The 24,178-nt window shown below is 39.8% G+C and overlaps 1 protein-coding gene across 1 annotated transcript; it reads right to left on the bottom strand.

Moving 5' to 3' along the window:
* Window positions 1-13,708: 13,708 nt before the first annotated feature.
* On the bottom strand, window positions 13,709-23,625 carry CBX3 (chromobox 3). The gene is given in 7 exon segments (XM_034669462.1): window positions 13,709-14,263; window positions 14,641-14,734; window positions 16,841-16,907; window positions 16,909-17,001; window positions 19,341-19,483; window positions 22,331-22,382; window positions 23,541-23,625. Coding segments are annotated over 6 exon segments (549 nt in total). The 5' UTR covers window positions 22,355-22,382; window positions 23,541-23,625; the 3' UTR covers window positions 13,709-14,135.
* Window positions 23,626-24,178: the final 553 nt, after the last annotated feature.

Raw genomic sequence — 24,178 nt, 5'->3', positions numbered from 1 at the left:
AGAAGCAGGCTCCCTGCTGAGCAACGAGCCCCACTCGGGGCTCAATCCCATCATGACCTGAGCCAAAGGCAGACGCTTAACCAACTGAGCCCCCCCAGGTGCCCCCTATAGGAACTCTCTAATGAGGTACCATTCCTTCTTAAAGGATTATTCACTTGTTTGATTTTCTCTCCTGGGTGTATGTATTTCTTTTTTTCATGTTGGTGGTCTCTCAGATTAGCAAAACTAGTTTCTTCCAGTTTTCTTTTTTTTTTTTTTTGAAGATTTTATTTATTTATTCGACAGAGATAGAGACAGCCAGCGAGAGAAGGAACACAAGCAGGGGGAGTGGGAGAGGAAGAAGCAGGCTCATAGCGGAGGAGCCTGATGTGGGGCTCGATCCCGTAATGCCGGGATCACGCCCTGACCCGAAGGCAGATGCCTAACCGCTGTGCCACCCAGGCGCCCCTTCTTCCAGTTTTCTAAGCGTTGTCTCTGTGAAAGACAAGGAAGACATTTGTATTAGGCATCTATCACTGCAAAAGTTACTCCAAAATGTAGCAGCTTAAAACAACAAACATTTATTATCTCACACTGTTTCTAGAGTCAAGGATCCAGGAGTGGCTTAACACAGTGGGACTGAGTCTCTTAGGAGGTTACAGTCAAGCCCTTGGTGGGAGCCGCAATCGTCTTTCAGCTTGTGGCCAGAGAACCTGCTTCCAAGCCTACTCATGAGCTTTTGGCAGCCCTCAGTTCCTCACCAGGTGGCCCTCTCTGTAGGACCGCTCACCGCGTGGCAGCTTGCTTCCCCCAGGGCGGGTGATCTGAAGTTGGGGTGAGGTGGTGAAGAGCACTCAGAGAGAAGTTGCCATCTTCTACAACCTGATCTTGGAGGTGATGTGCCATCTCTTCTGCCACACGCTTCCATCCCACAGACCAAGGCTAGTACAAAGTGGAGGAGAACTAGCTGAGGGCTTGAGTGCCAGGAGACAGAGTCGTGGGGGCCATCTTGGAGGCTGGCTAGGACAGCATTGACCAAAGCTTCCTGCCTCATGCTTCCAGAAGATTGATAGAAATGGGGGAACACAACTTTATTTTTTTTAAAGATTTTATTTATTCGACAGAGATAGAGACAGCCAGCGAGAGAGGGAACACAAGCAGGGGGAGTGGGAGAGGAAGAAGCAGGCTCACAGCGGAGGAGCCTGATGAGGGGCTCGATCCCAGAACGCTGGGATCACGCCCTGAGCGGAAGGCAGACGCTTAACCGCTGTGCCACCCAGGCACCCCCACAACTTTATTTTTTAACAATTAGCTTCGTACTCAGTCACTCGGGGAATTATGAACTTAGCCATGGCTTGCCAAGTCCTATGTGGTTTCTAGAGGCATATATTGCAGGGAGCGGAAGTTTCTTTTTGCTGTTTCTGTGATATTTAATTGGCATTTTGCCACATTTTTTTGTGCTCATCGAACACTGGGACATAGTCTACAACGCAGTGCTGGTCTTAGTTACTTCCTTATAAGGTTTCTATTTCCCTACTGCAGTAACTAACGCTGCGGAAGTTCCTCTAACTCTCTACTTATAAGATTATTGGGGTGTGTGTGTGTGTGTTTACATTATATTGTTTTTCTTTTTCCTGAAGGTAATGTTAGAAACATGTTTAGAGGCACTAACATTATTAATAACTATGACATCTTTTCATAGAGTCTTGGTTTTGCTGTGGGCCCAAATTCACACGCTCCAGCATGTATTAGAAAAGAAATACACGTACTGCTGTGGGCATTTGCATGACTATAAAAATGCAGCTGTAGAATTTACTCTTAAAATTGCCTCTATGCCTAAGTAAATGCTTCTATTAGGTAACGTACAATGTAACTTAAAAATCTGGGGATGAAAAGTATTTACAATTAATATTCTATAATCAAGGAAAAAATATTAACACTTTTGTTTTCACCTTGTATCCTGTGGTCCTAGGATTCTGTTTCTCCTAAAAGATACAAATGCCCTTAAATAAAGGATATTAATTGTGATGGTAATAATGCAATCTTGGGTTAAAAAGGAACTGTAAATAGAGGCACCTGGGTGGCTCAGTCATTAAGCGTCTGCCTTTGGCTCAGGGCATGATCCCAGAGTCCTGGAATCGAGCCCCGCATCAGGCTCCTCCACTGGGAGCCTGCTTCTTCCTCTCCCACTCCCCCTACCTGTGTTCCCTCTCTCACTGGCTGTCTTTCTCTCCTTCAAATAAATAAATAAATAAATAAATAAATCTTTAAAAAACCAAAAACTGTAAATAGAAACTGACATTCTATTTGCTTAATGGTATAGTTTTGTTTTGCTTACTATATTTTTAAATAATTCAAGTGTTACTGCACAATGTCCAAGGAAATACACCCACTATTGCAGGACTCAAGGGATTCCTTTCTGGGCCTTTATGCAAATGGAGATAGGACTACTGTATTTTTCTGGTATTTTCTCCCCAAACGAATCAGCTGTCCTTATTCTGGAGTTCTGTTTTATAGCCAAGTGAGGGAATGTCTAGTAAGATAGTCCGAGCCTCTGAAACCTGAAACATCCACACTCACCACACTCACCATTGACCTTGACTTTTCTTCTCCTCTTCCATTCCTACTTTCTCCATTAACATTAACAATGTGAACTGTCCTCTGCCCCACCAAGTCTTCCAGGTGGGGGACGCCTGCTGGCCTTTTGCTTTAGTCTTCTTTGCCCTCCACCTCCAGTCATCAGCCCATCTGAGTCCAACTCAGATCTCATTCCCTCTGCCCACAGCCTCCATTGTAATGCAACCACCTGCAATACAATACCACCTGTTCTCACCGTGGAACCTTCGTCCAACTCCAAACTCAGTCTGGCCCCTCATGGTGGCACAGATGACCCAGCGTATGCCTGTCTTTCAGCCACCAGAGTGCTCATGTCCTTACTTACCGATGATGGCCACACAGCTTGGTGCTGTTTCCTCTATGTCCTCTCCCAGGGACTAAACCATAGTCTCTTTAAAGCAAGAAGTGTTAGGGGAAGAACATACCAGTGATGCTCAGCCAGGGGTGCTAGGCCCCCCAGGGGAGAACTGGCAATATCTGGAGGTAGTTTTGGTTGTCAGACTGGAGGGCTGCTGCTGGAACCATGTGTGGAACAGGCTGTACCATAAAGAACCGTGAGGCTCAAATGTCAGTGGTGCTGGGGCTGAGAAACCCTGGTATACACTGTCTCTAGTCCTCGCAAAGGCCTGGAAGGATCTTCTTATCCTCCTTTTCCACATAAGGAGACTGTTCTTTTCCTCAGCTCTCTTTTCCAGGAACTAAAGCTGAGAAAAGTTACTTGCCCTAGTCCTGCCCTGTGGTGGAATGAGAGTTTGCCTCTAGTCTCTCAGCTTAGAAAAACGGTGGCCTTTTCTCTACTCCCTTCTGGGGGAGCAGGTCTCCACTGACTGCTGGGGCAGGACTGAGAGGGGTCAGGCCAGTGTTGTTCCAACTGCAGGTTCCAGCTGTTAGTGGGTTGTACGTGAAATTAGTGGTGGTCTGGGACCAGCAAAATAAGAATAATTATCACAATAAAACAAGACAAAACAGATCAGAAAACATGTATAAGTATTATTTTGTGAAACCTTAGTTTGGGACACGTGTGCAGGAGCGTTATATATACTATTGTATCCTGATGTAAAATTTCTTCTTAACATTTGCCATCAGGGCGCCTGGGTGGCTCAGTCAGTTAAGTGTCTGCCTTGGGCTCAGGTCATGATCCCGGAATCCCAGGATTGAGCCCCGCATCGGGCTCCCTGCTCAGTGGGGAGTCTGCTTCTCCCTCTGACCCACCCCCATCTTGTGCTCACTCTCTCTCTCAAATAAATAAATAAAATCTTAAAAAAAAAAAAAAAAAGGAAAGCTTTGCCGTGACAATGTTTGACAAACCTGCTCTCACGTAGTTGCCGAGTTGTGGGTATAATCCAGTAAGAAACCCTTAGCCATGAGCCCCGAGGATAGAAATATGATTTTCTGTTTCTCGAGGCCAGCTTGGCTCAGGCCATGGAGGATAGGAAGGAAAAGGTGCAGTTGGGCTTGGTACTGGGGCCAGTCCCAGCTCTCATTCATTCACCACGTATCTACCAAGCATCTGCTTCTACTCGGGCCTATTCTAGGCAGTAGAAGTTCAGGGGGGAACCAAACAGTTAAGCTCAAGTGGAGCTCATCTTCTGGTGGGGGAGGGCCGGCCGCAGTCAGGTAGGGAGACAGAGTGAAAAGTCCCGGCCTGTTTGAGACCGTGGCCACTTTCAGGACTGCTGTGCTCATGGGCCCTTCCTCCACCCGCGTTCCAGCCAGCCAGCCCATTCCCAGGCTACCCCGGTGTCTAAGGATTCCAGTTCATGCGTCCCTTCACCATCAATGTGCCAGTCAACCTCAGCACACACAACTGAGAAACAGGGAGACAGTAAAGAAAGGGCTGGGAATCAGACAGAGATCAGGTAATGTAATCTCCAAACCTTACTATTTACTAGAGCTTTTAAAATACTATTAAGATGCATCAGAACCGCCATCAGGAGATGATATAGACCTTATAGCCCCCTAGTTAAGAATATAAATTCAAACAACATGTCCTTTCTCCTGTGTTTTGTTTTGTTTTGTTTGTTTTGGATGAGCAGATTTCTTTATAGCTTTTTAGGCATCCCACGTTTCTAGATGATGAGATGACTCTTCCCGAACAATGGATTCTGTATGCAGGAATAAATGGGCTATGAATTACTGAGATGGGGTCATAAATAATCGGAGCAGTGCTCCCTGTGTTGCTGTGGTACAGTAACACTGTGGTACACGGCCTGCTATATTAGAGATGTGATTTGGGGTTTTATGCGATGTCATATACATACATGAACTGCATCTGCCTAGGGCTGAATGTGTCTGTTTTGTGAAGTGAGTTGAATTTTTAGCCAGTGGTGGGTAAAGACTTTGTAAAGCACGGACCTATAAAGTTAGGTGTAAATGGTCTTTAGGCTCTGGGAGCACACGGCTGTGTGTGGTGCCTGAACAGGTAACTGGTGGAGATTTTATTCATATCTTTGGCAAATGGTTAATCAGAACCAGCCGGGTGTGGGTTAGGAACAGAGGCTCAAACAGAGAGCAAGAGACAGTTCCTGCCAACCTTAGGACTTGTCATAGGAAGACAGGAAAACGAACTAGCAATTACAATACTGTGAGAGGTAAGGGGTGTGATGGGGTAGACAGGAAGCTCATGGCAGGAAGTCTAACTCGGAAATGTATTTTTAGGGGGAAAATGTGAATTATAGAGAGAGAGTAACTGAAGGCAGAAAGAAGTAGGTAAAAAGTGGGGGAGGTTAAGTTAAAGAAGGGAGAGGTCACCGAATGGCCGGGCCTGTGCAGCCGTTCTGTCAGACTTCAGCGGGGTTGTAGTTAGCATCTCTAGCATCTTCTATGCTAAAGATCAAAGTACTGCGACAATCACACAGTGATTTTTTTTCTTCTAAAATTTAGTCGATCACTTTAGTATGAGGGTCCTTTCAGTGAACGTGAAATGTGAGGACTTTGAAAAAATTTCTGTCAAAGTCCAAGGACTTTAATGGCTTACAGTCTTCTATATAGAGTCTTACTTATTTGTTGCTGCATAGGAACAAGTTGGTAATAATAGTTAACTTGACATTCTAGGAGAAATTCTTCTTGAAATTCACCAGCTCGTTTTAATCATTTATTTCAGGGTGTATTTTCTTCGGGTTACCTTAGATATTGCTTTGCATTTTGATTTTGGGATTTGTTTTCTGGAGGGGCAAGGAGAAAATTGTAAAAATCAACCCATGAACAAATAGTGAAAAATGGGTTATTTTAAAATTTTCTGTTGAAAACCTGGAAAGTCTGCTGAAATCTAGGAATCGTTTGGAAGATGCATTTCATCTTGATTTCTTTCTCTTGACTGGCACTCGGGTTTCCAGTCTGTGGGAAATCACTGGAGCCCCAGGAGGGTCAGAACACTCTAAAGGGGGCCCCCAAAGGCAACCTGGGAGTTGTAGTACTGAATTCCAGAGCCAGTAGCCAAGGATATGGCTGTGAATGGAAAACAAAATTGAGTCCTCTTGCCAGGGGCATACACAGCATCTTGGGTTCTCTGTGGTCTAAGCCACCGGACAGCAGACACTTCATCTCCCCAAGAGTTAACTGGGGAATCTGCCTGCAAGAATTTCTCTCAGCCCCAGCTCAGCTTTGTGGAGCTGAGGGCTTTCCAAGACTTGAGTGTTTGCTCAGTTCAGGCCACTGTGTGCCAAACACTTTCCTTATCATTTTGTTAACTCTGGGAGATGGGTGGTATCCTGTTTTATAGATGTGACACATCTGTGAGGAAGTGTGAGGAAGGGAAGACATGGAGGCAAGGGGAGAAGAGAACGTCCCAAAGAGGTGACCGAAAATGATGGCATGATCAAATTGAAGAATTTCCGAAGAAGAAAAATAAGAGGCATGATTTTCTTCTTTAAGTATTTTTTCAGCTAAGAGCCTTCTCATGCCTCGGCTTTTTCTGTTTTGTTTTGTTTTCTTTTCTTTTCTTTTTCTTAAAGACAGCTTTATTGAGATATAATTCACATACCATACAATTTACCCATTCCAAGTGTACAATTGAGTGGCTTCGAATATATTCACAGGTTTGTGCAACCAGAGGATGGCTCTTAAATGTGGTGTAGTCTTTTTTTGGGTGGGCTGAACAAGGGGTCACAATTGCATGGGTTTCTTCACTCCTTTATTTTCAGGCCAACTGAGTGTTCTCACCAGAGTCCATCTTAAGATATAAATGCCACCAGGAAGAGGTATCTGTCTAAAATACACCTGGGCCCAACATCTAGGACAGTACTGAGCAAGAACAGAGCAAATGGCCAACACTCTTTCATAGTAATTGTACCATTTTTAATTTGAGCCTGTTTGTTAAAAGGAATGGTGTTAATTTCCATTACAGGTTTAGTTTGTCCCTGAAAATGAACGTGAGTTTACAAATCTCTGGGTTCTTCTCAGTGCTCCTCCTTCCTTCCATTCCTTTAAGGTCAAAATAGCAAAACAGGGCCATTCTAGTCCACACACACAATTTTCTTGGAGTATATATATCTATGGACATTTTAGGAGTATATATATATGTATATATACACGCGCGCACCCTGAATGGGGAACACACGGTGGATACTGAAGACAAATTCGCTTTTAGTTAGACAAATGAGAATGGAAGGAGAAAGTATCAATAATTTAGAAAACAATGATAAGCACAAGGGGGGGCTGTTATAAATTGTATGCAGTAAAGTAGGCTTCATGTTTGTGGGGGAAAAAAGTGTACCTTCCAAGATCTATTTTATAAATTTAGGCACTTGATTCCCCAAACAACAACACTTTAAATTCAAAAATATATAATTTTACTCTTCCAGTCTTTTTTTTTTTTTTTAAAGATTTTATTTTTATTTATTCGACAGAGAGAGAGACAGCCAGCGAGAGAGGGAACACAAGCAGGGGGAGTGGGAGAGGAAGAAGCAGGCTCATAGCAGAAGAGCCTTGTGGGGCTCGATCCCATAACGCCGGGATCACGCCCTGAGCTGAAGGCAGAGGCTTAACCGCTGTGCCACCCAGGTGCCCCATACTCTTCCAGTCTTAATATATGATCCATATACTGAACTTCATCTGTTTTAGAGGTTTTATCTTTTTTTTTTAATTTTTATTTATTTGGGGGGGCACAAGTAGAGCAGCAGGCCGAGGGAGAAGCAGGCTCCCTGCTGAGCAGAGAGCCCACTGGGGGACTGGATCCCAGGATCCTGGGATCATGACCTGAGCCGAAGGCAGAGGTTTAACCAACTGAGCCACTGGGGTGCCCCTAAGGGTTTGATCTTCTTCAGGCAGATTGTATTGGAGTTTTTGAGTGGTAAATGCCCAAATTTAAATCCAGGGCCCTCCCTTCATCCATTGCCCTCTTCTAGGTGCCAAGGGATACACTACTGAAGAAGACAAATACTTACCCCAATGACCCCTACATTTTAGAAGAGGGAGAAAACAAAGGTTGAGTCCTTCTCTGCCCTCATTTGCATAACAAGCACCTGCAGAGAGCCAAGTAGCCTATTTATGATAAAATAAGAGTGTAGTGTAATTTAAGAATCCTCTCCTATTAGTAGACGTAATGTCTCGTGCTGGAAACTTGCTGAGCCTGACTTTCTAGGAAGAACAAGTGGGATTTCGAGGTAAAATGGAATTTCCTCTTGTATTGCCACTCTGAAACTGTAAGAAAGCTGTAGCGTTCTCACTGCAAAATGTCCAAGCTTTTATCCCTTTCAGCACATCAGATAAATTTCTATTACCGTACTCAGAAAATGTTCCTAGTGCAGAGGTATCAGATACCCATGACTGCGAAACAGAGACCCAAGGAGTGAGAAAGTATAACAGGAACCTCATTGTGACACCATGCTAGAAATGAATTCACTTTAAAGGGAGTCCGTCTTGGGATCTAGCTAAGTTTCAGTTCCTGAACTACCAACATGCCTTGTTAAGTGGTGGCATGGATCCTGAATGTAATATGTATCTTCTTTGGTTTACTAATCTCATTCTCAAATTCCCCAATGACCATTCTCGTCTAGTCTTTCCTCCTGCATATCTGCCCCTCATTTCTCTTTCCACGTTTCCCTTACTGCTCATCAAAATGGCTTAGAGCTTTGAGACACCCAAAAGTGGCTTTGGAGCTCTAAAACTATCAGCTTATTATACCAGAACAACCCCTTCAGGATATTAAATTAGGGTGTTGTCAGTATCCAATAAATGCATCAGGGGGAGTAGGTAGGAGTATGGTGGATAGCACTGAGCTTGATCCTTAAAGAAGACATTGAAATATGATAAGGAAAAAGGTTGCTATGAAAGGTCACTTAATATTAGTTTCAGTGTCCTTATTTTTCTCCTTTCGGAAGCTAATATGCAGAATTCCTGAATAAGGATAGAAGGTTTCATTTTTAGAAAGAGAATTCTTTGTGCATTCATGGAGCTAGCTACAAGAGCAGCTTTAAATATCAATGTTCTTGTTCTGCTCTCCTAAGTCAATTTTTTCCCCAATAATCAAACTTAAGGGCAGATTTCAATCTTCATTTGAAAAAAAGGAAAGAGGTGATAGGAAGTTCTATGATGTTTCAGGCCGCTGAAAATATTCACATTAGAAGTTTTCTAAAAAGCAAGGACAAGGGGTATTTTAAGAAGGTGCTTTCAATTTGGCTGAAATTCTTTGCATTGGTTATACATTTTGTTTATATAAAGCATCCACCTTTTTCTGGAAAGCACTCTTCTGGCAATTGATCCAATCATATTTCTCCACGCATCTGGTTACAGTTGATAGTTCCAGAGAGGGCATCTGACCCAAGCCAGGTCAGTCAGAACTTGTGGACTCTTGGCAGAGAGAAAACCTCAGTGTCGCTTTAGAGGCAGACTTGGGGATTTGGGCGCTGCCAGCACTTGTTTTTGAGATGTGAAGACTGGTTCTGGAGGAGAGCGCCAACAACCAGAGATGGCAAGTCTTGAGATTGTACCACTCCAGGGTCCCAGTCATCTTGAGGCTTACAGTGGAGACTAGCAATGATTGAACTGGTCCTTATTAAGTACTAGACATTCAGCTCTAGGTATTTTTCATGTTTCTCATTTAGTCCTGAAAGTCCCATGACATAAATACCATTAGGTCTTCCCAGCTTTATAGAGAATTCTGAGGCATAGGGAGGCTACGTAACTGCAATAGCTGAGCTGGGATTCAAACCCATGGGGTCAAACTCCAGAGCCAGTGCTCTGAACCACATTATTATTTTGTCTCTAAACCAGTGAGCAATTTCCCTTATCAAAGCAAGTTTGAGTTGGCTATCTTGCACTTTCAGCCAAATTATGTAATATGTATGCACTGTAGGCATACTAAGTAATACACTCATCAGAGTAATCACAGGAATACCCCAGAGTATTTCCAAAGCCACTTTATCTTCCTCCTCAAATTGGTTGCCCTTCCCTTTCTCACTAAATGACATTTTCATCCACACGAGATGAAATTTTGGGAGTCACTCTGGATCCCTTTCTTCCCAACCTCCACATCCTCATTTTACATCCCAAACCACTTTATTTTATAAACACAAACTTGGCGGTTACAATGGACAAAACCTGATCTTCAAATCAGTCCCCTTCTCTTTATTCCCACAGCTAATGCCCTAATTCATACAAATGGCCTTAACTTCTTTAACCTTTTTGTGCCTACTATCTTCAGCTGTAAAATGGTGTCAATCATACCTACCACAGAGGGCATTTGAGGAAGATAAAATATGAAAAACGCTTAGCACAGTATTCAACAACTGTTAGGTATTTCTTTTAGGAACTAAACTCATGTGCTCATGGAGATTTTCATTGCTTTTATAGCAAAAACATGAACTGTAATGAAAATAAGTCTTCAGATGAAGATGATTTCACACTTTTGCACTTCTCCAGGTGACCTATATGATTGCCTGCAGACAGTTTTCAACATAATATAAATTCTTAGCACACACATACAAAACCTCACCCCACCATAACCCAACAACCTTCAATCCCCCTTCCTTAATTATTCTCTATGAGCAGATATGTTAGGGATTGCCATGTATCTGAAAAGTATAGCACATTATACTACATTCAGAATCAACTTCCTTGATTGTATCAACTACTAGAGCTTTAAGTTGTTAAAGTATCTCTTGTTCAGTGACTATTCAAAGGTACAAATTCATTTATTCATCACAACATAAGAGTTGATATATCTTATAGGTTACATAAAAATATACAGATTATTCATATTCCACTTCGTATTAGATTCTTTTCTTGATACCCAATTTTCATATTGGTTTAATAAAACATAAAAACAGTGCATATTGTAAGAATCAAATAGAATTTAAGATGGCCATTCAGCCCTATCCATTAAAATACACACAGGAATTTTAAGCGCTTCTCTTCATCAGCCTTCCAAGGGAATGTAGCCAATATAAGCTTATGGGCGGAGTGTTGAAGACAAAACAAACCTGAGTTGTTCTTTGCAATAGAAAAGGCAAATATAATCATCAAGCCCAAACTCATGATTTCCTTACATTTTTCTTTACAACATGTATGTTCATGCCTAGTTAATTAAGGTTCAAACTTGAAAGAAAAGGAAGATAGTATATTAAGTTACCCTAAAGGTCTACTTCCCCTTACTGATTTTCCTACCTTTCACTCCTATCCACGCTGTTTACTACATTAATACCTGAGCAGTATCAAGTATCAGGTCCTGTTAGAACCAAGAACCAGATTTCTGGCTTATAAACAAGGGATATATAATTTGTTTTCAAACACAAAAGCAAAGCACAGGGAAGGGGGGAGAGTAGTGAGGAATCACATTATTAAAACTTCAGAGGTTTTAAAAGTAGTTTATTGGTAATGGTAATAAACTGCAGGTCAAAGAGTTCCCTTCTGTTCTCAATGGTATTAAACTCCGGGATTATGCCACACCAATACTTGTCCATATATCTGAACAGATTTCAGGCCCCTGTGAGAAAGAAAAACTTCAGTTTTAATGCTGACCAACATTTTTGTAGTGGCATATGATTTTCTTTGATCCAAAGGATTAGGCAAACTGTTACCCACACATCTTGCTTCAGTGGTATGGATGTCCATCTTGGGGTGAAAAAACAATCAGAAACCTTCATGACAGGGGCGCTTGGGTGGCACAGCAGTTAAGCGTCTGCCTTCGGCTCAGGGCGTGATCCCAGCGTTATGGGATCGAGCCCCACATCAGGCTCCTCCGCTATGAGCCTGCTTCTTCCTCTCCTACTCCCCCTGCTGTGTTCCCTCTCTCGCTGGCTGTCAAATAAATAAAATCTTAAAAAAAAAAAAAAAGCTTCATGACAATATCTAACAAAATCTGATTAAAGACTTAACTATAAAAATGACAGTGAAAATTAGAAACATTTAGAAGATTGTCTATACAACTTCAACTTCAGAATGGGAGAAGTATTTTTAAACAAGACAGGAAATCCAGAAGACGTAAAAACTGACAAGAGTTGACCACATAAAATTTTTTTAAAAAGGTACAATCAAAAGACACTATAAATCATGTCAAAATATAGACAATGGGAAAAAATATTTGCAACACAAAAACTTAGGTGTTAATATTCTCACTACAAAAAGAAATACCAATTAAGAATTTTTGTAAAATTGGAAATTTATAGATGAGGAAATGGAAAGTCATTAAGCATTAAAAGAATGCTCAAAAAAGATCCTAAGACATGCCAAATTAAAACATGAAACCATCAGACTGGCTAAAAAAAAAATCAGTATTAATTTATAGTACAAGTGGAGATATAGGATAATGTGGGGAGAGTAAATCACTGCAAGCTTGACTTCAGTAATACATGGGAATCTATATCTACTTAAGTGTCACTACACATTACATCTAAAAATGTTCCTACATTAACAGCAAAAAATGACAACCTAACCTACCTATGGTGGTTGGTTAAGAAGGGGAACCATTATACAGCAGCTGGCTGTGCTACTGAAAATAAGACAAGGAAACAATTTTGCCATTAGAGCCTTGAGAAGGAACCAGCCCTGATACATTTCAGGTCAGTTAAGACAAATTACAGAGTTCTGACCTCCAGAACTGATAATAAATTTGTTATTTTAAGCCATGAAGATTGATGCAATTTTTTACAGCACCAATAAGAAACATATACAACATAAGAAGGGGTAATAAAAGTAGTATGTGGATAGTTTCCAGAAATGCCCTTACTGAAGTTTAATGTAGGGGCCATCCACTTCTGGTATTAACAGGGTGTTTGGTATCACCTATGAACCCGTTGTTGAGAGCAGTGCTAGGTACATAAAGAGTACGTAATAAATAGCTTAGTATAGATAGGATATTTTAAAAATTTTTTTAAATTGAGGTATAAATTGACATATAACCTGTCAGCTTCAGGTATACAACATGATTAAATATTTATATATATTGCAAAATGATTTCTTTTTATCTGTATGGATTTTGGAAATTAGTAGAAGTAAGTCTATCACAGCAGGATCAGTCCTAACTTTTCAGACAGCAGTTTCAACAAACTACATTCTAAGTATGAAAATTTCCTTTTAATGAAGCAGATTCCTCTTAGGCATCCCAAGAAACCAGTTTTCATTTTTGTAGAAATACATATTCTAGTAAGTTTGAAACTCCTCAGCTCAAAAGATCGAAGACATGTACTCTGATGCTTTAGTGTTATTTATAAACATGAAGAGGAACCTAAGGTGTGTGTTTCTACTCCCACTAGAAAGATAATCAGATAAAAAAAAGTCTAATCACATAAAGGAATATAAAACTATTTATTGACCACTGTTTACCAGTATTTACAATAAAGTAAACAATATACAGTTGGGTAACATTTTGAACTAAAAAGTTGTTTTTCCTGGTTTCTGCTGAACCAGTTAACTCAAATACTGAGAAGATTGAGCCTAGGTGTCAGGAATGAGTTGGGGTAAAGAAAAAACATGCAGGTTAAGAATTTGTATTATAGAGTCTGTCCACCCATTTATTCCAGCGGGTGCTAAATTGCCAACATATCTAACCATCTGCTTATGATTAGGTTTCCATGAACAAAGTTTTAAGACATTCCATGAATCATGACCTTTTAGTCAATACAGCACAGATTTCAACTTCTTGAAAAGGAATGGTTCACTAGAAGGAACCTTTAAATGTNAAAAAAAAAGAAAGAAAACCATTTATGTATGTATTTTAAGTGTACACACAAAAAACCCCTAAACAAAAAACCCAGAATGGTCCTTAGGCATACAGGAGTTAAACACAAATTTTGAATGAGTAACAACTATGAAGATTTCCCCCAACATTTAGAAAAGGTGTTCTCTAATGCAGGGGGATAATATACCATGGCCTCAAATATTCTTTTCTGATAAAGGAAGCAACTACAGAAAGCTTTTATTTGTTCAAAGTAACCAGTGCTATAGATGCAAAAACCCCCAACAACTCCCCCAATACTACTTCAAAACAAACATATCAAACTTGATTTTCATTAGAATGTTATTTCTTCACACTAATAAATCAAAAAACAAAGACCCAGATTTTATATATATATATAAATATATATAAAAAGCAACACAAACAATTATTGAGCTTCATCTTCTGGACAAGAATGCCAAGTTAGTCTCTCTTCATAAAAAGCAATTACAATTTGAGGACACTTCATATTTGCCTCTTTTGCCAGCACCAAGTCTTCCTCATCTGAATCTTTCCNCTTTCCTGTTGTGAGGGGAAAAAAAAAACGTTCAGTCAAAAGTCTCAACTGTTTCTGCCAACTGAGAATGTTTCACTTAAATCATAATTCAATCAAAAGGTATTTAATGCTTCAGAAGGGTTATATGATACTTGTGGCTATGTTCTGATAAAACTACATTTTCCAAAACAGGCCAATCTTTGCTTTAAAACACCATTAGGAAAAAAACAAAAACCAAACAACAAAAAGTCCCAAAACCAAAAAACCTAGAATCATCCTTTCAGCAGATATTATCTAAATGATGAAAACTATAAAACCTTTTCTAGATAAAGCTTCACAAATTAAAAAAAAAAAGCTCTTACTTTAAAATATAACAGCAGTCATCTGCACACTTACCATTTCATGAGAAACATTAATTCTCCACTGCTGTCTGTGGCACCAATTATTCGTTCAGGATCAAGACCTCTGGCAAAGCCTCTTGGTTTATCAGCCTGATTTAAAGATGTTAAATGACTATTTACATAAATTTGTCACCCACTTTCCATATTGCAAACTAATAATATTAATTTCCAATTTGTTTTCATGAACTATAGCTTTCAAATTAAAGTAAAAAAGAAATGACAGGAGAAAGAACCCTTATTTAGTACTACAACACACTGTAATTTCCATTAACCTTATAAGAAAAAACAAACCCAGGTATCTACAAGTGTTCTGAACCTCAGGACAGAACTATGTAGGCACACAAATTAATCCCTTTATTTCTAACTTCTTTATAAATTCATGAAGTTAGTATTTCAAATCACTTTTAGGAACTAATGGAAATTACCCACATATTTTTAAAGCACACACAAAATACAAATAGCAAAAGAGTAAGAACTCTGAAACTCAGACCAATCAGTATAATAATCTGCATTATAGGAAAGCTTAAAAAAATACTTAGCATAAACCAGTGGTTCTAAAAGTGTGGTCTGAGGACCCGTGGGGATCCCTGAGACCTTTAGTGGGTGCCTGTTTATCTGCAAGGTCTCCTCCTTTATCTTTGGCTTTAGACATATGCCTCCACCAAACAACATTAAGACAGCAAATCAAATGCAGAAGTAGAACTGTCTTAGGCTAGACACTGAAAAGGTTTGCAAAACTGTAAAATGCCACTCTTCTCATTTAAAGTTATTTTTCAGAAGTTATGAACAAGCAATAGGTTTTGTCATTCTTAACTGAATACACAAATGTTTTAGAACTGTTTTAATTTCTAATACAGATAGGATTGATGGTCATACCACATATAAATAAAAGTTCTCTAGGATTCTCAATAATATTCTTGAGCATTAAAGGGGTTCAAAAAGTTTGAGAACTGCTTAGATTAAGAAATGCCTTCTCCCTACCAGACTTTTATATCAATATCCCAGATTCTGGAGTAAGATTACCTAGGTTAGTTAGAATGACAACTCTAACCTTTACTGTGTGGCTTTGGGCAAGTTAATCTCTGTGGTTCAGACTCATTACCTATAAAACAGGAATAATAAACTATCTGTCTCAGAGACATTTTATAGTATAAAAAATGCAAACTAAGTTATGTAGAACACTGCTGGGCACACTGTAAGAGTTCAGTGTAGGATAACTACTGTTACTAAACAGCACTTCTGTTGAATATATGGTTGACCTTCAATTTATGCATATGGATTCTTAACACTGTTACCTTTTTGCTTTGGCTGCTAAAGCATCCAGAACCAAATTTGTAGTCAACCTCTGCTGCTCATCTGGAAAATGGGGATAATACCTATAATCTTAGCAGACCTGCCACGAAGATTCAACAGGTTATCTGTAAACTACTTGGCATCTAATTCAAACGATCAAATTTTAAATCCAAAGACCTTATTAATGAATCTGTATTTTATGTTTAGTTCCCAAGCCTAAATACTAATTCAGAATCAAGACCTTTTCCCAAATTGCCAGTAGGCATGGTAAATACAATCTGTTTTGGATTTGAGGGTATAAGCAAGTAGTTATGTGTTTTGCCCAAAGCCACCGACACATTAGTGAAGCAAAGACTAGATAAAAATACCCATGTAGTTAATGAACCAGCTGTCTCAATTCACACCAAAAAAATTTTTAATTTCTATTACCAAAGATTATATACTTCAAAATCAGAATGTTGTTTGGCAATACTCTGACAAAACAAAGATCATATGTCAAAGTACGTTCTGGTGGTCAGTGCCACTAATGGTCTATAATCAGGATGTGCCATGTGGATTGTTTTTACTGTAAGGGATTGCAATGATCTAATCTTTGTGTTCATTGTATTTAAGACTGCTAGTCCTGGATCACAGGAAATGGTTCTTATCAGGGATCAAATCCATGAATCTACTCAAAGTAACACTAGCACAAAAATGTAAGTTGTATTAAGCACTTATTGAACATTTTTATGATGCAGGCTAGATCATGCCTAGCCTTTTTGTCCTAAATACTAAGCATTTAAAAGAAACTTTTTAATGATTTTAAAAAGTATTTGAATTTTTAAAAGTATCTTAAACATATTTTAAAAATCAAGCCATCAACCTTTTGCCAAGTCCGTCTGCTGGGCAGTATTTTATACTTACAGCATCTCTTTTCTTCTTTGATTTGCTATCATCAGATTCACTGTCAGATAAAGATTTTCTTTTTGTACTCTTTTTCTTTACCAGCTTTTTGAGAATTAAGAAATGCTTCAATTAACTCTGGACAATCTAAATTTTCTTCAGGTTCCCAAGTATTGTCAGCACTGGGTTCGGTTAAAAAAAAAATTCAATTAAATAGGATTCATGATTATCATCCACATTCATTTAATATACAGCTGAAAAATAGTCTGCTGCACTGCAGATGCTTACCATTTTTTCCCTATCCCCACATTCTTTTGAGAAAATCTGCTTATACGTCCTGTGTCTACTTTCTTAGCCTCTAGTAAGTGGGCAGTCTGCTGTATTACCTCCAAGTTAACTATACCTGCTCTGGCAGAATAATTGGAACTAATATTTTCCCAAATCACACAGACAACCCACTTCAGAATTTCTCTGCAAAGGCTTTTTAAAAATGAGGATTCCCGATTTCCACTCCAAATTACTTTATCAGATCAGTCAGACTATGCCTGTTTGGGACCTCCAACACCATGTTTGAAAACAAAAATTCTAAGGCATTCTATATGTGAGGCATTATTTTCAACTTCTTCTGGGTGCTCAAATTGGGCAGTGATAAAAAGCAGGGGTTGGCAACCCAAAAGTCAAATGCAGCTTTTGTATGTTGGGCCAACTAAAAATGTTTTTCACATTTTTAATTGGGAAAAAATTTCAAAACGACAATTATAGGAAATCAGGGCCCATTCACTAGAACACAGCCATGCTTGTTTGTTTAATGTAGTGTCTACTGCTGCTTTTGTACTGTATTTGAAAAGTTGTTAATTGTGAGAGGTCTACTGCCCACAAAGCCTAAGTATTTACCACACGATTCTTTAAGGAAAAAGTTTGGCAACTCCTAATATAATGCTGAGATGGCTATTTTCATATGTTTTTCATATGTTTTTCAGGAGGACTGGAAAGAAAATGAATATCAATTACCAAACATGAATGTCAGATAATCCTACACTGATGATACGGTTGCTAACATTTAAAAAAAAAACTCTATGCCCAACGTAGAGTTCGAACTCACAACCCCCAAGATCAAGAACTGCAAGCTTTACTAACTGAACCAGCCTGGTGCCCTGTAGGCTTGCTAACTTTGTGCACTCTGATCCAAAAAGCCTTTACAGAACAAGATAGAATGAAATCATTCTATCCCTTTAGAAATGATGGAAAAGAAAGGTACTGTTAACTTCTGGTTATCACTTGGGTCTTCTGATATGCTAAGACGCTAAAACTGGCAAACCTGAATCAGGATAGGGGAGGACAAAAGAGTTGAAGCAGAGCCTCCATTTTGTCATGTTACTTTCATTATAGACTTCTATATTGTGCACCTAATACAGTGTACCACGCATTGTAGGTTCTCAGCCATACTAATGGCTTTCGGTTTGGGAGAAAGAGGGAGAAAGGAATTAAGTTTCTTAACATTTTGATAGGCTGGACAGAGACAAACAGCATTTAATGTCTCATGAGATTCCAAAACAACCAACAAAAAAGGTAATCAGTTCTTTGGCATAATGGTTAAATCTGATTTAAAATAGTTCAGACTTATTTTGCTTTGTTCTGCTATCTGTAGGAAATTTTTCTAGTGGCAAATTATAAACTTATATACTTAAGCTCAACTAAGAATACTAGAAGGATAAAATAAAGAACCTTAAATCTTCCACTCAACTTATAATTCCCAAAATGCTATGGAGGCATCTTTAAATGTAAATGGTGGGGCAAGTAGTAGGAAACAGATATTCGAAGCCTGATTATTTGACTAGCACACTCCCCCATCTCCACCATGCTCAGACAACTGCTGTCTATCTCTACCTATCCATTTTCAAGAAGTCACTGACCACAGAGCCTTGCTGTTTTTGTGGTATAAGGCAGAAAAATCCAAGTAGATTTAGCACATGATAAACCTAAGTTTATAACTCATGGAATTTCTGCACAAGTTATTCGCACTACAGCTAACATTATAAAAATTATGAGAACAGTTAGTAACAAGGAACATAAAGAATTAAGGAGCTTAAAAAATGCTCACAACACTTCTTAAGAGATTAGAATACAGTAAACCTAGTGCACGGTGTAGTCCTAGATGATGAACACTTCTTTTCAACACCCACCAGTCTACCTTATATAGCTTCAATATTTTTAGTGTCCTCTGTATCTAAGAAAACAATGTCAATTAGACATTCTAATTAGTAAAATATCTAACTACATTAACATGATTACATAGCAAACTGCACACCTATAAATTTGACTCTCCAAGGCAATCAACTAATTTCAAATCTGCTTGGTTGACTCTTTCTAAACAGATCTCAAAAGTACCCTGGCTTAAAGGTGTCTTTAAATATAAAGAAATCTACGGGGAAACTGATTTTAAAAACCCCAGACTAAAGCAAATTTTAAACGTCACTTAGGTGCAGTTCAACATATAATAAAGGCACCAGAGGTTTCTTACTCTGTGAATCCCTTCCACTTCAGGAAATACTCCACCTTCCCATTCACTACACGTCGGTCCAGTACTTTTTCCACCACAAATTCTTCAGGCTCTGCCTCTTCTACTTTTTTACTCTTTCCATTCTGTTTCTTTCCCATTTTTTGCTAAAATAAAACAAAAGAGAGATTTAAGAAACTTCTTTTTTTCATTTTTTAGTACATTTTAAAGGCTAAACTATTTATATTACTGTTGCATTTGACACCTTTATTTTTACTTCTATATCCCAGGGCAGACACATTCTGAAAAGATGAAAGTCAACAAATAATCAAAAAGAATACTTAGTTCCATTTTAGCTCAAACCTATCACCCACCCCCTTTGCTGAAATAATACAATAAAAAACAGTATCTGGGAAATACTGTTCTTTTCCAAATCTAATGTCTTACCTAGTCTACAAAACCAAGTTTACTAGAGTTTGCACTCATTTTAACTACAACAAAGCAACAAACAACTAGAAAGTATTAGAGGATGATACAAAGAGAGTAAATACTAATAAGGGATCTTATTAAGTCAACCATAGTCCCATTATAAAACTACAGCCCCCCAACACTTAACCCCCTTTCTCAAAACAAACACCAATGTTAAAAGTCTCAGTTATACAGAAATAGGTAAGTGCAGAATGAAAACATGGTTCAGAATCCTGAGATCAGTCGTAGAGTCAACGAAGGAGACCATTAATAGGTTAAAAAGGACACTATTATTGTTCCGTGATTTCTGTATAATATTACAGATCACACGGAACATAATTATAACGTTGTCACTTGAAGAAGCCAAAATACAGGATCATTTTAATTCTCTAATGTGAAAATCAATCTTTCTTGATTTCTCAAGTGTTAAAATGGTAGACAGCAAAATTCACTTTAAACAAGTTTTTAGATTAGTTTTTTTTCCCTTTTTTGTATTAACACTGTCAGAAAAGCCAAAAAACCAAGCTAAAACCACTATTTTCCAATAACTCATGTTATGAAGATTGAATATAACTGAAATGGTTAATTAGAAGAGACTAAGGGGGAAATCTCAAATGTTACATTAATTTTAAAATAATTTCAGTGGTGCTGTTAAAAAAAAAAAAACTTAATTGCCTAGTCATTAAAGTCACCTCTTAATGTAGCATACAAGCAGAAAAGTAACAACAGCAATGCCTCAAGATTGCAAAAGAACACTGAAATTAAAATGATGTAATTAGAAGTGTACACACATAGAAAAAATAAAAATTCTCTGGAATTTAGAATAACCCAGCAAACATCTGATTTTGTTGGATACCATCTCCAAGTCAGGTCTTACAATTTTCTTAATAATTTTCATTAGTCAAGACACTTGGGAATTGCAACCAGTCAGAGAGCTTTTAGCTTCTGTACACTACAAGGAATGGTAGTAAGAGAAAAGAAAAACTGTTGTAGATAAAAGCCTATCTGATACTGATCCTAAATGATAAACAAATTAGCTATGTTCATGAAATTAAGAGATCAAAAGAACAAACAGGATAACAAAAGTAAAGAAAGTGAAAAGAATAAACACTAATAGGATAAAAATAATGAAGTATTTACTATGGCACCATAAGCTAGTTACAAGTGTTCACCTTTTTCTTTCCAAAACAAAATTCAATTTCCCACCTAAACTAACACACCTCATCTCTTAAAATTAAAAGTTAGATTAAGAAAAACTTTCAAGGTTGTCAATTAATGATCCTTTGGACACTAAAGACTGTCAAAACTGGGTGCCAAAGCAACAGAAGCATCTATATTTGCTTTCTGTATCTCTACTCATCCTCAAAGCCTCAGGGACAGCTAGTTCCTTTGACTTCCAATACCTGAAGGTCACAGGTAACCATACAGTCAATTCAATTGTCTACACTTTGGTGTACCGCTTATGGAATTTGAAGAATAGTTCAATCCTGAGGGGGGCACAGAAGACGCTTTGTGTTTTTTCCATTGACGGCTTTGATGGGAATCATTTGTGCCACAGACTTTCTTATTTCAATGTTTCCCAGGATATTGGAGTGAAACATGCAACCTAATGATGGCAAAAATTAAAAACCAAACTTGCCTTTTTAGTGTGAAACCCAAGGGGAGAATATACAAACCAAAAACCAAATGTTTTGATTTAGATATTAATAATATGATTGCAATTATTGATGAAATATGTTAGAATTACTGTGAGAACAATTAACTTTGAATTTCACAATTTTTATGTGAATATTTGTGTTTTCAAAAAATCTGTAACTTGATATGGCTGACATACATGTCTTTTACACATTCATAGACCTTTTAATGAAGGGTAAGAAAGCAAACTTGGGGTTTAAGAAACTGGAGAGAAAAAATTTAACTGCTCGCATGATCCAGATCATTCTTCTCTCCTTCCTGGATGTATATATGATTTTGTTTATTTTGTATTTAAAAAAAAATGGCAATGATTTGAATTTAAGGCCTTTATGTATTTTAGAATAATCAAGTTTGAAAGAGGATAACGTGAGCAAAGTAACTGAATGACCTTTGTCCCAATCTAGGTGTGTAAGGTACCTACCTGTTCTTTAAACTGAGCAATACCAAAAATAGCTGGTTTCTCTAGACTTCATTATAGGGTGATTTAGGGATTGTTATGCCAATGACCAAGGGCTTTACAGCGTTGTCTGTTTATGCTTGTAAAAATTCTTCCATGTTGCAAAAGTTTATTTTTATTTCAAGATAAAAATACTCTGTAAAGTTCATTGTGCTGTCCTCCCAAGATTAGGTTTCTCTAAATGGATTAAGACACTATTAAGCCAAGTTAGTAAGTATCTTAATGTAATGATTTTGTTTTGCCTCTAACTCTCCCCATTACAACACTGGGGGGAGAAGGGGCTGGGAAATACATGTGGATGTAAATATCTCAACCACAGAGACGCAAAGTTATAATTTTGGGGAAAAAAATTTGAAGTTACATCCTTACATATTTTAGGTTTTCATTAACTTACCAATGTAGTTTTATTGGAGGCCATTTTTTATTGCAGACTTGAAGAGCTATTACTAGAAAAATGCACGACAGTTAAAAAGCAGTTTGCACGACACACAAAAGGTAACTAAACACAAGTTTTGTTTGGATTCCAACCCCCACCTATGTATAGTATATTTTAAAACTTGTACTCAAATCCGGAGACGCAGGTTTGAGACCTGCGTTATTAGTGATCTGTGCTTCCTGAGTACATCAGTGCTCTAATCAAGTGGGTCTAGAAAACCTTATTAGGTACGCTGTTATCCGAGACAGTTTTACAAAGGAAAAAATAGCAAAATCTTTTTCCAATTTAAATCCCATTTATGTCATATTCAGCATTTTTAAGAAAATGGCCAAATAATGTGGTTTAAATTTGACGTGATCACCCAAACAATCGCAATGATAAATTATGGTCTAGACCTTTTAACAGTCCAAAGGGGCGCCTATATAACCCCAACTTGGGTTCTTAGAAATCCTCCCCCTTTCTAATCACTAGTTTAAAAACTGAACAAGGAAAAAAACCAAACCGAGATGCTTCAGTCCCATTTCGTGCCACTTTAAAAAAACAAACCACCTCTTCTATCCGCTCCCCGTAAGCCCCACCCTGCTTAGCTAGGCCTAAACACCCGGCCCCCGCCCCCCACCCAGGAGCGCGGGCCTCGTGGTCAGCCCATCCGCCGGGAGAAACAAAGGCCGCGGTCCGGGGGCTCAAGGGCACTGCACCACCGGGCTCATGTTCTTTCCCACCCGGCGGTAGCCACGTAACGGAATGCCCGCCGCAGCCTCGGAACAGCGGGCCGCGCTGATGCGGGAGAACGCACCGCCTTCACTGGAGGCCCAAGTCGCCGACCGAGGCCGTGAGGGGGAGGAGGGCCCCTCATCTTGATCGCGGATGGGGGAGGGGAAAAGGAAATGCGCTTTGTCTAGAAATAAGGCGGCTGTCGCCACGGCTCTCTACCCACTCGAGGACAGTCTTGTTCTCCCCCTCCCCCACAAATAACTCCAAGCGCCGGCCCAGCGCCAGGCCCGCCGTGGGGTCTCCACTGGACTCTCCGTTGCTTCCCACCAGCTCCCCACTCGAGGTCGGGCGGGGAAGGGCGGGAAGCACGGAACTGGGTGGGGGGGATCCCTGGGGCGCAGGTAGTATTTTAAGCACCACCACCGACTAAAGAAAGAGAAAGAAAGACACCGACTTCACCGCCTCCGAGCTGCTCCGGGTCGCGGGTCTGCGGCGTCTCCGGCCCTGCGCGCCTCAAGCTCCAGCCACATCCGAGGGGGGCGCGCGCGCGCGCCCAGCGGGGGGAGGGGCCGTGCGCCGCGCCCGCCGGGAACCAGAACCCCGGGCAAGTGGAAGGCTGCAGCGACGCGGCGCTTACCGTTCGCGGTGTGGTGCCTAGTGGTCCCCGGAGGGGCGGGAGAGGGAAGTAGAGGCGAGGACAGTAACCGAGCTTCTAGACGGAGGCGGTTCTGCTTCGTAACAGCAGCGCCTGGCGCCAAAACCGGGCTCCGCCTACTTCCTCGCCCCTAGAAGTGGGTGCCGCCAAACGCTAGGGGTGAGAGAGTGAAGAGAAACTTGGATGGGGCGAATTGGGAGCTAAGGAGTGCCCCTCTCAGACCACCCTTTCCAAAGACCTCTTGAACCCAAGGGGTCGACTCCCAAAGACGTTGGCCAGGGTTAGGCTGGTGGAGCGTGAAGTGTAACGTGTTGACTAGAAGTCGCTTCGGGTGTTTCCGGAAGGGGCCGAGTCAGTCCTCAGCGCCGGGGGGAGAATTAGGGGAGGGAAATCGCAAGGGGGAGGCTACAAAGATTTTTCTGGCGGGAGATCAGGGG

The sequence above is a fragment of the Ailuropoda melanoleuca genome, chromosome 1 (genome assembly GCF_002007445.2).
Source record: "Ailuropoda melanoleuca isolate Jingjing chromosome 1, ASM200744v2, whole genome shotgun sequence".
NCBI classification, from domain to species: domain Eukaryota; kingdom Metazoa; phylum Chordata; class Mammalia; order Carnivora; family Ursidae; genus Ailuropoda; species Ailuropoda melanoleuca.
This window is presented reverse-complemented; position numbering and strand designations above follow the sequence as displayed.